General features: G+C 33.8%; 1 protein-coding gene across 2 annotated transcripts in view; it reads right to left on the bottom strand.

The window, feature by feature from the left end:
* Positions 1 to 14,343, bottom strand: part of Rfx7 (regulatory factor X7) — a 119,549-nt gene that overhangs the window by 55,178 nt on the left and 50,028 nt on the right. For both annotated transcript variants that reach the window (XM_047539708.1, XM_047539710.1), the window contains exon 3: positions 7,632 to 7,665. In XM_047539708.1, the coding sequence (XP_047395664.1) occupies positions 7,632 to 7,665 (34 nt within the window). The remainder of the gene's footprint in view (positions 1 to 7,631; positions 7,666 to 14,343) is intronic.

Raw genomic sequence — 14,343 nt, 5'->3', positions numbered from 1 at the left:
TGAAGGTAGAGCAATGGGAGGCCAATGAAAGGTTTTAAGCAGGAGTGTGAAATAAACAGAATTTTAGAAGGATGACTGTGATAGTAGTGTGGAGAATGGAACAAATGTGGAGAAACTAGAAGTAGAAAACCAACTGCAGTATCTCAAGTATGATGATCTGGATTAATGCAGTGGTGATAGTGATGGACAAAAATGGGATAACCAAGCAGTAAGAATTGATAGGACATGGTGATTAATTAGCTCTAAGGTAAAGTTGGAAGTGTCAAGACTGACTTAAGGTTTTTAGGTTGGATAAGTGAGTATCCTTCACTAATAGTATGATTGAATAATGCCCTCAAAGTGTTCATGACTTAATCCTCTAATTCCTGGAACCCATGAATCTACTGATTTGGATGACAAAAGATTTTCCAGATGTGATAAAATTTAAGACCTTGAGATAGTGAGATTAAGATTATCCGGATAGGCCTAATGTAAACTCAGGCGTCCTGATAAGAGTGAAGCTAGGGGAAATCTGACTACAACAATGAGCAGTATCAGAGTGATTCGAGGTAGAAAGATTCAAGTAGCAGCTATTATATATAAGCTAGAAAAGGTAAAAAAATATACTTTCCCCTAGAATCTCTGCCAACACCTTAGGTGTCCTAGTGAGACCCAAGCCATATAGCTGACCTACAGAACTCTCAAATAAATAAATTTATGTTGTTTTTTTACTCATAAAATCTGTGGTAATTTGGCTGGGCTCAGCAGCGCATGCCTGTAATCCCAGTGACTTGGGAAGCTGAGGCAGGAGGATTGAGAGTTCAAAGCCAGACTCAGCTAAAGCAAGGTGCTAAGCAACTCAGTGAGACTCTGTTTCTAAATAAATAAAATACAAAATAGGTCTGGGGATATGGCTCAGTGGTTAAGTGCCCCTGAGTTCAATCCCTCATACCCCCTTGCCCTCCCCCTCAAATTACGATAATTTGTTACAGCAGCAATGGAAAATTGATACAGATGGATAAAGAATTTGGGGTGTGACATCATGAGTTTGGCTTTGGAAAGGTTGAGTTTTAAATGACTATGGTGCATCCAGGTAAAACTGATCAACTAATAAATAGATATATGGGTCTGGAGCTTAGATTGGCCATACAAATTATAAGTCATCAGTACTTTGAGACTAACTGAAACCATCTAAGTAGATGTGTTTACTGTGGACAAATACAGACAGAATGCTACAGACAGACTGTAGAGGAATAGTGGCCCTTGAAAGAAACAGAATGAAAGACTAAGACAAAACAGGAAAACCAGGACAGTGTGTTATCAAAGGAATTTAAAAGAGATCCTGGTATCCTTGATAAATACAAGTTTCAGGGGAGTGGTATTAGGAGAATTTTGTTACTGGGATTGAAATTAGATGGAAGGTAAAACACGAGACTGAATTCAATCAGTACTTTGATCTTTTAAAAGGAAGAAGGAACCCAGTTACTCAGGAGGCTGAGGCACTAAGCAACTCAGTGAGACCCTATCTCTAATGAAATACAAAAAAGGGTTGGGGATGTGGCTCAGTGGTTAAGTGCCCCTGGAACCTGGGTTCAATCCCTGGTTAAAAAAAAAAAAAAAAAAAAAAGGAAGAAGGAAGATGGGTGGTAGGTAGAGAAGGATTACAGGTTTCATGAAAGACTTTTATAAGAATGAGAAAAAAAAGTAAGCACTTATTAACTATTAATGGGAAAAGGTCAGGTCAGTAGAAAATAGGAGAACAAAGAAAAAAGATAAAGAATAAATCATGAAGTGAATTCTGAAAAGCATGGGATCCTGATAGGCAGAGAGAGAGAGCGAGAGAGAGATATTAGCCTTCAGAAAGGCAGATGATGGATATCTCTTCTGTTGAGAGAAAAGGAAAGGAAGACAAAAACTGTTAGAAAACTGAGCAAATGGGTTGGGGCTGTAGCTCAGTGGTGGAGTGCTGGCCTAGCTTGTGTGAGGCACTGGGTTTGATCCTAAGCACCACATAAAAATAAACATCTACAACTACAAAACAAAAACAAAAACAAAATCTGAGCAACTATCCAGCTGGAATAAGAAATGGTGTTAATTTGGTGACCTACGCTGTAACTCCCTATTTTCTCAGAGAAGTAGAAGGTGAGAACATTTGCTGACAGTGATCAAGAAGTGGGTTTAGTAGCTTAAGCCAAAGAAGTATGAAAGAGCATTAATGGAGAACAGTGGAATATAACTCACTAGGAAGGAGACTATATATTGTATTCACTATGAAGGAGACTATATATTTTATTCAATCTTAAAGTAGCTGTTAATAATTATTCTACATGTGACCACACTGGATTACCTGACAATTCTTCCTACTTCCCCAATTTAAAACATATACAAAATCACAACTGTTTTGGAAACTGGATGTCAGAGAGCATAGAACAGTTCCACCTGAGAGAAAGAAACAAATAAATGAAATGATTCACCAGAAGGCATCTTCTGAACTGTGGTTTGGAGTAAGCAAGCTGAGCAAGACAGTATATGCTGAACTAGAGATAGAAATTGGTATTTGAGGAAGCAAAGAACTGTATGGAAGAAAGATAAAAAAAGATAAAACATCTACACAAATTCCTATATAGACTTGGAATATCTCACTGAATGCTAAACTGTGTATATTGTAGAGGAAAACTCCATGAGGCTAGGCAGAGAACTATCAGGGAACACATATTCCAGTTCTAACCACTCACAAGTTGAGAGACCTCAGTGAATATCTGAGGAAGGCAGTGCAGTAAGGCACTGTATAATGTTGTTTCTGTCAGTGATGAGTCTATATATACCATGATGGTTCCAAAAGATTATATTTCCTAGGCATCTTGTAGCCATCTTAAACTTATACAAGTATGCTCAATTATGTTCATAACAAAATTGCTTAACGATATATTTTTCAGAATGTATCCCCATCGTTAAGCAACTTATCAATGTAAAGATACCAGAGTGGTAACATCTTAGTACAAAAGTTAAACTAGCTCTAGCTGTAGCTGTTAGACCTGCCCTTAAACACAAGCTTCAAAAGAAACAAGTAACTGAGCTGCCTGCCCCAAATATCAGTACACTTTAAAGATAACCAAAATCCAGATTTTCAAAAACCAAACCAAACCAAAACCCAAAACCATAAAAAATCACTGTCCAGCACTAACTTAAAAATTACTAGATATGGGGGTTGAGGCTGTAGCTCAGTGGCAGAGTGCTTGCCTAGCATGTGTGAAGCACTGGGTTCAATATGTAAAGAAGCAGAAAATTATTACTATATTACAACAAAAATCAGAAAATAAATCAGATGCAGAAATGTCAGAAAACATAATTAGCAAACAAGGACTTTTTAAAGCAAGTATTATAAATATGTCCAAAGAACTAAAGGAAGACATGAACATAATGAGAATTTTTTAAAAAAGGTAAAATTTACAGAACTAAAAATTAAAAGATTTATAGCAGATTAGATACTTTAGTGGAAAAGATTAAGGAATATGATAATACAGAAATATAAATTACCAGTAAACTCAGAAGAATCATTTGACAAAAACCAACATGTATTTGTTTTTGTATATATGGTATGGGATATTGAACCCACCAGGGCCCCTGCAATGGTAGAAATGTGTTCTACCACTGAACTACAGGCCCAACCCTCTCAACATGCAATTATAATTAAAATTAAAAACAACAACAACAACAAAAAAAAAAACCCCCAAAATCAAACGAAAACACTTAGCAAAACAGAAACAGAAGGGAACATATTCAACCTGATAAAGAGCAATCATAAAAAGGTTAACAGATTAAATGGTGAACGAATGACTATTTTTTCCCCTATGATTGAGAACAACACAAGAAAATCCACTCTTACCATATCTGTTTTAGCTCTGTCCTGAAAGACCGAGGGTAACAAAAATTTTTAAATACCTTTCACAATAGCATGGAAAGTTTTAAGAATGCTGAATATTTAGGAATAGCTGTAAGAAAATATGTACAAAACCTAAACACAGAAAAGTATAAAATGTTACTGTAAGAAATTATAGAAAAACCAACTAATGTGGAGATATCCCAAACTCACAGATGAAGACTCATTAGTAAGATGTCCACTGTTCCCAAACTGATCTATGAATTCATTGTAATCTCAAACTTCCAGTAGAGTTGTTTTTTTTTTTTTTTTTTTAATAGAAACTGACATGGTAATTCTAAAATTTGTATGGCAATGCCAAAATGTGAATTGTTTATATTACCTGATATTAAGAACTTCTATAATGCTACAGTAGACAAGACAATGTGGTGATGCCATAAAGACATAATAACAATTGATGGGAAGAATAAAGAGAATCTAGAAAAAAACCTGCACATAATGATTTTTGATATGGAACATATTTGGAGGGAAGGGTTGACTTTTCAATGGTGCTAAAATGACTGCATATTCATTATATAGTAAAAATTCAACTTAAATTCAGAATGGTTCACAGATCTAAAAGAAAACTAAAACTTTAAATTCTAGAACAAAATGTATGTAAAAATGTCGGCTGAAATATCTGGAAAAGGTGAAGTGAAAACTGTGGCAAACCCTTCCCCCAAACAACTAGAAAATGAATCAAAATGGTCAAAAAGAATAATCTGAGTCTAGAAACTGACTAAAGGCAGAGGTGTTAAGTCATTACAAATTCCTGAACTTCAGGTAATAACTATGAGGGCCAGTGTTTTTCCTGTTTGTAGCTGCTCCCATTACCTTATTTTATTCACATGGTTTGAACAGTAGTGCTACCAAAATGAAGCTGCCTGCGTTTAAACACACAAAAGAAAATGTGATGATGGTCAGGTAAGAGAGAATCTTAACAGAGAAACTAGAATACAGAAAGTTAATTAGAGAAAAAAGAACTAAGTCCCAAAGACCAGAAAAAGAACATCAATCATTTCAACATATAGAAGGAGGAGAGAATTCAAGGGACAGAAAAAGTTTTTGAAGAGAAAATGGCCGGAAAATCCCAAATCTAACTAAACTACAGATTTGAGTTCAACAAACCCTAAATTGGATAAACACAAAGTGTTCAATACTCACACACATAATAGACTGTTCAAAGTCAGAGAAAGTGGACAAGTGAACAAGTAAGTTGACAGTATGAATACAGAATAAATCTTGATAGTAAAAGGAGAAAAGTAACTCATCATGTACAGAAAAATGACAATATGATTAATTGCTAACTTAGCATCCAAAATAATCAAGTCCAGAAAGCAACAGTTAACATGTTCAAAGCAATGAAAGAAAAACAAACAAAAACTGTTAAGCAGAAATTCCACATTCAGTAAAACTATCTTTGAAAATTGAAAGCAAATTATATTCACAGACTGAGAATTTAGACTGAGAGTATTCATTATGAGCAAATCTGTCATATAAGAAATACTACCCAGTGTGGTGGGGCACTCCTATAATCCCAATGACTTGGGTGGCCAGCCTCAGCCTCAGCAATTTAGGCTGTCTCAAAATAAAAAAAGGGCTGGGGATGTGGTTAAAGGATCTTGGGTTCATCAGTCCCAGGACAAAACAAAACAAAACATAAACAAAAACAACAACATCAAAAAAGAAATAGTAGATTGAAGAAATTACCCTTTTACCCTTTATTCCTCTTTTTTCTTTTTTCACATTCAATCCACCAACAAGGAAGATCTGTTAATTTTATATTCAAAATATGCCTGAAATCCACCTACATTTTTTCACATCTTTCACTACCTTCATCTGAGTAAGAGCTGTGAATTCCTCATGGATGTCTACAATAGCCTAACTGGTTTTCCCTCTACTCTGGTCGCCCTACAAGTCATTTTTTCCAATTACATTTCTTAAAAAAAAAATTAGATCTTTTTTTTTTTTCTGCTTAAAACACTTTAATTGGCTTACCATACAACTTGTTGTGGCTAAATTTGCCATAAACCACTCTCCAGTAGAACTGCTATCATTCTCTCCTTTCCTCCCACATTTTAGCCCACTGAAATCTTTTTCTTCTTCAAATTACCCAAACTTCTAAATTTTTCTATTTTCTCCTATACCTAGTATGTACTGTTGGCAGATCAACACACAAGGCTAGTTTCTAATTCAGGTCCCTGCTCAAATGTCAGATCACAACTCTGTTTACTCAACCATCATCTCTTGCTTCCTTTTAAAAATTTTAAAAATTTTGTAAAGACTTTATGAATACCTGAAGTTATAATATTTTTTTTTGTGTACTGTTTAATGTCTACCTCATCCAATAAAATACAAGGATCATGAGGATAGAGATCTTACTATCTTGTTTATCACTAGATGTCCAAGGCCTAAGACAGCACTAAAAAATTATGAACTAAAATTACACATAATAGGGCTGGGGAGATAGCTCAGTTGGTAGAGTGCTTGCCTTGCAAGCACAAGGCCCTGGGTTCGATCCCCGGTTCTGCAAAAAAAAAAAAAAAAAAAAAAAAAAAAAAACCATAATATATATATATACATATAACATGTTTATTTTAAATTAAAAAAATATATTTTGTTTTAGTTATAGGTGGACACAATACCTTTATTTTATTTTTAATGTGGTGCTGAGGATCGAACCCAGGGCCCCATGCATGCTAGGCGAGGGCTTTATCACTGAGCTACAACCCCAGCCCTATTTTAAATCTTACATGAAAATATAAACACTTGATGAAAATATAAAAACACTTCAAAGGTTTAAAATTTCCTTATTTTATATTTTTAAAATGTTATATTTTGCAATTTATAATAATCTTCTGCTCTACTTTCTCAATGATGAGAAAAAATTATTTAAAAAGACAAACAAAAACCAAAAAGTCAAGTTCGCTTATAAGGAGACCCAAACTACAGTAAGAAAAGTTCTGAAATCACAAGAAAAGAAAGATAATAAATTATACTGACACTTTGGGTAATGTAGCAGAACAGAGTCATTGAATATTCTAGAGCCTAGGGTGTAGCCTGTCTGCAGAGATTTCATCAAAGAAGTCAGTATTATTCCATTTGTCCCAATGGTTGCATGCTTCTTCCTTCACACATTTACACATTTAAGACAAGACCTAAGGAACTACAATCTAAATTAAAACTATTAGTGTGACCTGAAGTTTTAAAAGCTGCAACTCAAAGATTAAAAGCTAGAATGCAAAATATATTACAGCAACAAAAATGAATTCAACAGGCACATTAAAAGTTTTTCTTCAAGCAAATTCTTAGAGTTATGTAGGTAAAACCTAACTTTAAACCATCACTGTGGCTTAATTTCTAAAGGCTAGTAGATGAAATATGAAAAATATGCTAACACAACAAAATGCATCAAACATCTTAAAAACTTTAAAAATATTCTTACAGGTTTATCAGAATAAATTCCCTTTAAATGTTTGTTTGGGCAATATTTCAGTGAAGGCCAGGAAGTTTCAAATGCATACAAATAATCCCAGATTGTGATTTCAGTGTTGATGAGATAGAGGAAGTTACCTAGATAGCAAAATTTACCCAGAGTTGTAATTAACCATCAACATTTATTCACTACAGTTGTTATATTTAGAATCAATATTTACTTAAGAATGGTATATTTCACATAGTGTTCGTAAAAGACTTAATACAAAAGAACTTTTAAGTTAGGTATTTCACTTACCAAAATGCAGTCCACTTTAGATTGTACAGTTTTGCTAAAAGAAAAAGAAAGTTAGGTTAGTAAAAACAAAAATTACCTGAAATACTCTCAAATATGGTAATTAGCTCTCCTTTGCATGGAAAAAAAAAGGTGTAAGTGAAACTCTACCCTGAAAAAAATCTTTTCACAAAGCACAACAAAAATCTATTTCCTACTCGCTGCACTAAATTCAATTCTAAAGCACTATCAAAATATTTGAGTTTACTGTTATAGTCAATCTACTGTTGTTTCACTACAATAGATGGCTTTTTTTTTTTTTAAAGACAGGGTCTCCCTATGCTGCCCAGGCTGACTAGAACTCTTGGACTCAAGGGATCCTCCTGTCTCAGTCTCCCAGAATGCTGGAACTACAGGTGTGCACCACAACACCCAGCTCACAATTAAGTTTTTAATGGCATATAAGTGCAGATGTATTACTATGCTGAGAAACAAGGCACAGAATTTAACATAAATTATGAATTTTACTGTCTGTCTTCCACTCTGGACAATGATTGGTTTAGCATTTAAAAGCCATAATGATGTACTACAATCTGTAGCTCTAAAGTCTTGACTTAAATTCTTTTCCTCTTCTTCCTCCCTGCCTCTCTGTAACTCTCTCTTTCTCTTAATTCAGTAACAGGAATACTTAGACATAAAAGCCAAAATGAACTAATAAAATAATATTTGGAGGGTAGAAAATTATATTTAGGAACTAAATTATTCAAATAAAGTCACTATATACTAGTTTAAATGAACTTTAATATATAACACAAATGAAGGTAGTATAAATTAACTGTCTTCTGTTACAATATCCATTAATGTGCAAAAGCAAATAAATCATGTAAGATATTCAGTAATAGTTTACACACAATCTTTAAAAAATATTATTAACTAAGTTATCTTCCACAAAAAGTCTAGAGTCAAATGAATGTAAACAAAAATGGGTCCATCTGTCTTTGAATATATACAGCTATACAGCTAAGTTATCCAGTAAAAATCAGTATTTTAAATTTGATCTATTAATGTAATCAACACCAAATCTGAATCCAGATTTCAAGTTTCATTTTCTTCAAACAACAAAATATGATGAGACTATGACTAAAAGGAGCAAAAAAAGCAAAGGAAACCTCTAAGTAACCAGGACTGAAACTCCCTTCCAACAATCCTACAAAAGCTTTTTAGAGGTTTTGAAATCTCCTTTTAGGATCACTTGTACAGTTTATCATTCATTGGCAACTAATGTGTGCTATTTATCTCTTTTCAATAACTCCCACGATGCTCCTTGAGATCAAAGAGTAATCTATAGATTAAGAATTGCTGCTAAAAGGTAATATATCCAGAATCTAACCATCTCTCATCAACGAGGTCTAAAACAACACTGTTTCTTGCAATCACTCTTTCTCTTACTCTGCTTTATTTTTAACCACCAGCGTATTATATTTTCATGAATTTATTCATTTATTGACTATCTTCCTTGACTAGAATTTTAACTCCATGAGACCAGGCTTTTTTGTTGTTGTTGTTGTTCACTGTTATATTATCAGCTGGCACATGTTGGGTTTCAATAAAATCTGCTGAATGAATAAGTGACAAAAAACACATTCAGTCCCCCTATATGAAGAAAACTGGAAAGACTGGAGCCATTTGAGAATGGGTTTTTAGAGAAAACAATATGAAACTGAACATGTGATTAACTTTTATACCACAATCTCAATATATCCCCATTTACCAGAAACTTACTATTCTGGAGATTATCTAAAAAGGATGAGTATGCCTATCACAAACAATAAAATCTCTAAAAGGTATATGTAAAATTAGTATTTTAAAGGATTTAATTATGAAGTAAAATGGAAGTACTACTGAGCTGGTTAAGAACCTCAGCAAACACTGAAGCTAGTACCTTATTTTTACTACATATTTAAACACAAACTTATCAGAATGATACAGATGAAGTTCCAAGTTCCCTTTGTTCTTTTGTCTAGTTGCATATCACTCCGTACCTTCCAAAAGGCAACCATCATTAATCTTATGTATAACCTTTCCAAATGTTATTTCGACAGTATATATTATTGTTCTGTGAAAGCTTTAAAATATTTATATAAATGTCATTATATTGTGCAGATTCTGTAATTGCTTTTTCACTCAATTTTATGAGGTTCATCCATTTTGACATAAAGTTCATTAATTTTAATGGTTGAAAAGTACCCCATTGAATAAACATTACTAAGTTTATTCATCTGTTAAAAGACAATTATAAGGGGGGGTGGGAGGGAGGCAAGAATGGAGGAAGGATGGATGGTATAGAGGAAAGAGGGTTGGAAGGGGTATAAAAAAACAATTATAAAGTTTCTAGTTATTCTATAAATGATACTGCAATAAGTGTTTTGAACGTGTCTCCTAATACATACACGCAAGAATTTCTGTTACAAATCTAGAAGTTGATTTTTGGGCTTATGAATGCATCTTTTCAATTTATTGTATATTACCAAATTCCTCTTCTAAGTATTGTATTAATTTGTACTTTCATCAGCAGTATATGATAGTTCCTATTTTTCTATTACCTTGCAGATATAGTCCATTTAGATATGTTACACATATTAAAAATTTGCAATTCTATTGAATACAATTTTTAAAAAATTTATCATCTTCTCAATCACGAGCAAAGAATACTTCTTCATCTTTTGATGGACATATAGGTTTTTCTTCACAAATTGTTGGTTCATATCCTTTGCCTATTTTTAAGTGGAGTTGACTATTATTAAATTATCCTTATATCTTGGATATTAAATTATATCCTGGGTATTAATTATGTTATATATATTTAACTTTTGTTAATGGTACCTTTTGTTTTATTAAAATTAAAAAATTTGATTTAGTAAAATTTTTTATTTTTATTTTTTTGCGGTACTGGGGATTGAACCCAGGGCCTTGTGCTTGCAAGGCAAGCACTCTACCAACTGAGCTATATTCCCAACCCAAATTTTTTACTTTATAATGTGTTTTTTTGGGATCTTATTTAAGAAATCCTGTCTAGCTAAATTTACAAAGGTATTCTATGTGTTATTCTAAAAGTAAGTTAGCTTTTTAAACTTAATGTGTTCTCTAGTTGGGATTTGTTCTTGTATATGGTTTGATGTAATATGACATGACCTTCATTGCCATCTTCAAAAAGTCTTGATAATTCTTGGACCTTTACTTTTCCAAGTGAATTTTTTTTTTTTTTTTTTTTTTTTGGGGTGCTGGGGATCGAACCCAGGGCCTTGTGCTTACAAGGCAAGCACTCTACCGACTGAGTTATCTCCCCAGCCCCTCCAAGTAAACTTTTTAGTCCTACAATTTTTCAGTTGTAGTGATGCTGCAGTTTGAACTTGCGGGGAGGGGTAGACTGATAATTTGAATATATTTTTATCTGTCCTTCAAGGGTCTTACAGTGTTCTCTATAAATCTTTTCAAATTTTCTTAGAAAGAGTCCATGGCAGCTTATAGATGGTATTTTTGAATTGTATCTTTTTTCCCCCTTATTACATGTTCTAGTTGATGTCTACTGATATGAAGCAAACTCTTGGTTTTCTAGGCTGATCACTGTCTAATTTCAGTTTCATTTCCAACTGAAGTGTTTACTTCTAAACTTACTGCAATCAAGAATAATGCTTGGGGCAATTTTTATGATTAATATACTTTATCATTTGAAGGGAGAGAGTCAGGGCTTTTGCTCTTCTGTTCGCTCATCAGGAACTTTCTTCAAAAGGGATTTTTGCCGGGACCATTCTCTTTATAAAGTTTGCGCATGGTTCAAACATTTATCTCCTCAGAAACCATTCCTGACAGTTATCTTAAAAACAAAAACAACATAAATTAGTTCTTGTCACCCTTTATTTCCTGTATGCAGATTTACTTATCTTCATTGTAATTATTGCCACTGGTATTTATATCTATCTATCCAACTCCCCCACTAGAGTGTAAGCTTTACATTAGAGGGCAAGAAATGTCTATGTATCTTTTTAAAAAACTAGCTTTTTGTTGACTCAGTTCTCTTTTTTATCTCATCACTTTTTATTGTTTTTTAAATTTATGCTATTATGTAAATTTGAACATAAAACATGTATTTTCCATACTTATTAAAAAAAATAAGTACACTAAAGGATTATAACTTTCTTCCTATTCCTGAGAAGTTTCCCCTTCTAAACTACACCCTATAAATTTTTCTATCTAATATTTAGTTGCTTTATTGTAAGTTTTTGTAATTTAGGGCTTGATGTATGTGTTATGTGTACATTCTATTTTTAAACTTACTGATCCAATTGTCTTTTCATTTCATCTGGAGTATGTTTTTCATGATTTAAATTTCCTTTGGGACCCAGGTCAAAGTCAATTTTTTAGAAATTTAAATAGATCAATTTCAAGTAATGAAATAGAGGAAGTCATTAAAAGCCTGCCAACAAAGAAAAGTCCGGGACCAGATGGGTTCTCAGCTGAGTTCTACAAAACCTTTAAAGAAGAGCTCATTCCAATACTCATCAAAGTATTCCATGAAATAGAAGAGGAGGGAACCCTCCCAAACTCGTTCTATAAAGCCAATATCACCCTTATACCTAAACCAGACAGAGACACATTGAGGAAAGAAAATTTCAGACCAAAATCCTTAATGAACATGGACACAAAAATTCTCAACAAAATTTTAGCAAATTGCATACAAAAATATATTAAAAAGATAGTGCACCACGATCAAGTGGGTTTCATCCCAGGGATGCAAGGTTGGTTCAACATTCGGAAATCAATAAATGTAATTCACCAATCAACAGACTTAAAGTCAAGAATCACATGATTATTTCAACAGATGCAGAAAAAGCATTTGATAAAATACAGCATCCCTTCATGCTCAAAACACTAGAAAAATTAGGGATAGTGGGAACATTCCTTAACATTGTAAAGGCTAACTATTCTAAGACCATGGCCAATATCATTCTAAATGGTAAAAAACTGAAAGCATTTCCCCTAAAACTGGAACAAGGCAGGGATGCCCTCTTTCACCACATTCAACACTGTCCTTGAAACTCTAGCCAGAGCAATTAGACAGACTAAAGAAATTAAAGGAATACGAATAGGAAAAGAAGAACTTAAGCTGTCACTATTTGCTGATGACATGATTCTCTATTTAGAGGAACTGGGAAATTCCACCAGAAAACTTTTAGAACTCATAAGTGAATTCAGTAAAGTAGCAGGATAAAAGATCAATGCTCATAAATCTAATGCATTTTTATTCATAAGTGACAAATCTTCAGAAAGAGAAGTTAGGAAAACTACCCCATTCACTTTAGCCTCGAAAAAAATAAAATACTTGGGAATCAATCTAACCAAAGAGGTAAAAGATCTCTACAATGAAAACTATAAAACATTGAAGAAAGAAATTGAGGAAGACCTTAGAAGATGGAAAGATCTCCCATGTTCTTGCATAGGCAGAATTAATATTGTCAAAAAGACCATACTACCAAAAGTGCTATACAGATTCAATGCAATTCCAATTAAAATTCCAATGACGTATCTTACAGAAATAGAGCAAGCAATCATGAAATTCATCTGGAAGAATAAGAAACCCATAATAGCTGAAGCAATCCTTAGCAGGAAGAATGAAACGGGGTATCCCAATACCCGAACTTCAACTCAACTACAAAGCAATAGTAACAAAAACAGCATGGTATTGGCACCAAAATAGACAGGTAGATCAATGGTACAGAATAGAGGACACAGACACAAACCCAAATAAATACAATTTTCTCATATTAGACAAAGGTGCCAAAAATATGCAATGTAGAAAACATAGCCTCTTCAACAAATGGTGCTGGGAAAACTGGAAATCCATATGCAACAGAATGAAACTAAACCCCTATCTCTCACCCTGCGCTAAACTCAAAATGGATCAAGGACCTTGGAATCAGACAAGAGACCCTGCATCTTATAGAAGAAAAAGTAGGTCCAAATCTTCAACATGTCGGCTTAGGATCAGACTTCCTTAACATGACTCCCATAGCACAAGAAATAAAAGCAAGAATCGATAACTAGGACAGATTCAAACTAAATAGCTTTATCTCAGCAAATGAAACTATCAGCAATGCGAAGAGAGAGCCTACAGAGTGGGAGAAAATTTTTGCCACTCATACTTCAGATACAGCACTAATTTCCAGAATATATAAGGAACTCAAAAAACTCTACACCAAGAATACAAATAACCCAAATGGGCTAAGGAAATGAACAGACACTTCACAGAAGATGATCTACAAGCAATGAACAGATATATGAAAAAATGTTCACCATCTTTAGTAATAAGAGAAATGCAAATCAAAACTACACTAAGATTCCATCTCACCCCAATTAGAATGGCGATTATCAAGAATACAAGCAACAATAGGTGTTGGAGAAGATGTGGGGAAAAAGGTACACTCATACATTGCTGGTGGGGCTGCAAACTAGTGCAGCCACTCTGGAAAGCAGTGTGGAGATTCCTTAGAAAACCTGGAATGGACCCACCATTTGACCAAGCTATCCCACTCCTTGGCCTATACCCAAAGGACCTAAAATCAGCATACTACAGTGATACAGCCACATCTATGTTCATAGCTGCTCAATTCACAATAGCCAGACTATGGAACCAACCTAGATGCCCCTCAACTGATGAATGGATAAAGAAACTGTGATA

This window comes from Sciurus carolinensis, chromosome 2 (genome assembly GCF_902686445.1).
Source record: "Sciurus carolinensis chromosome 2, mSciCar1.2, whole genome shotgun sequence".
NCBI classification, from domain to species: domain Eukaryota; kingdom Metazoa; phylum Chordata; class Mammalia; order Rodentia; family Sciuridae; genus Sciurus; species Sciurus carolinensis.
This window is presented reverse-complemented; position numbering and strand designations above follow the sequence as displayed.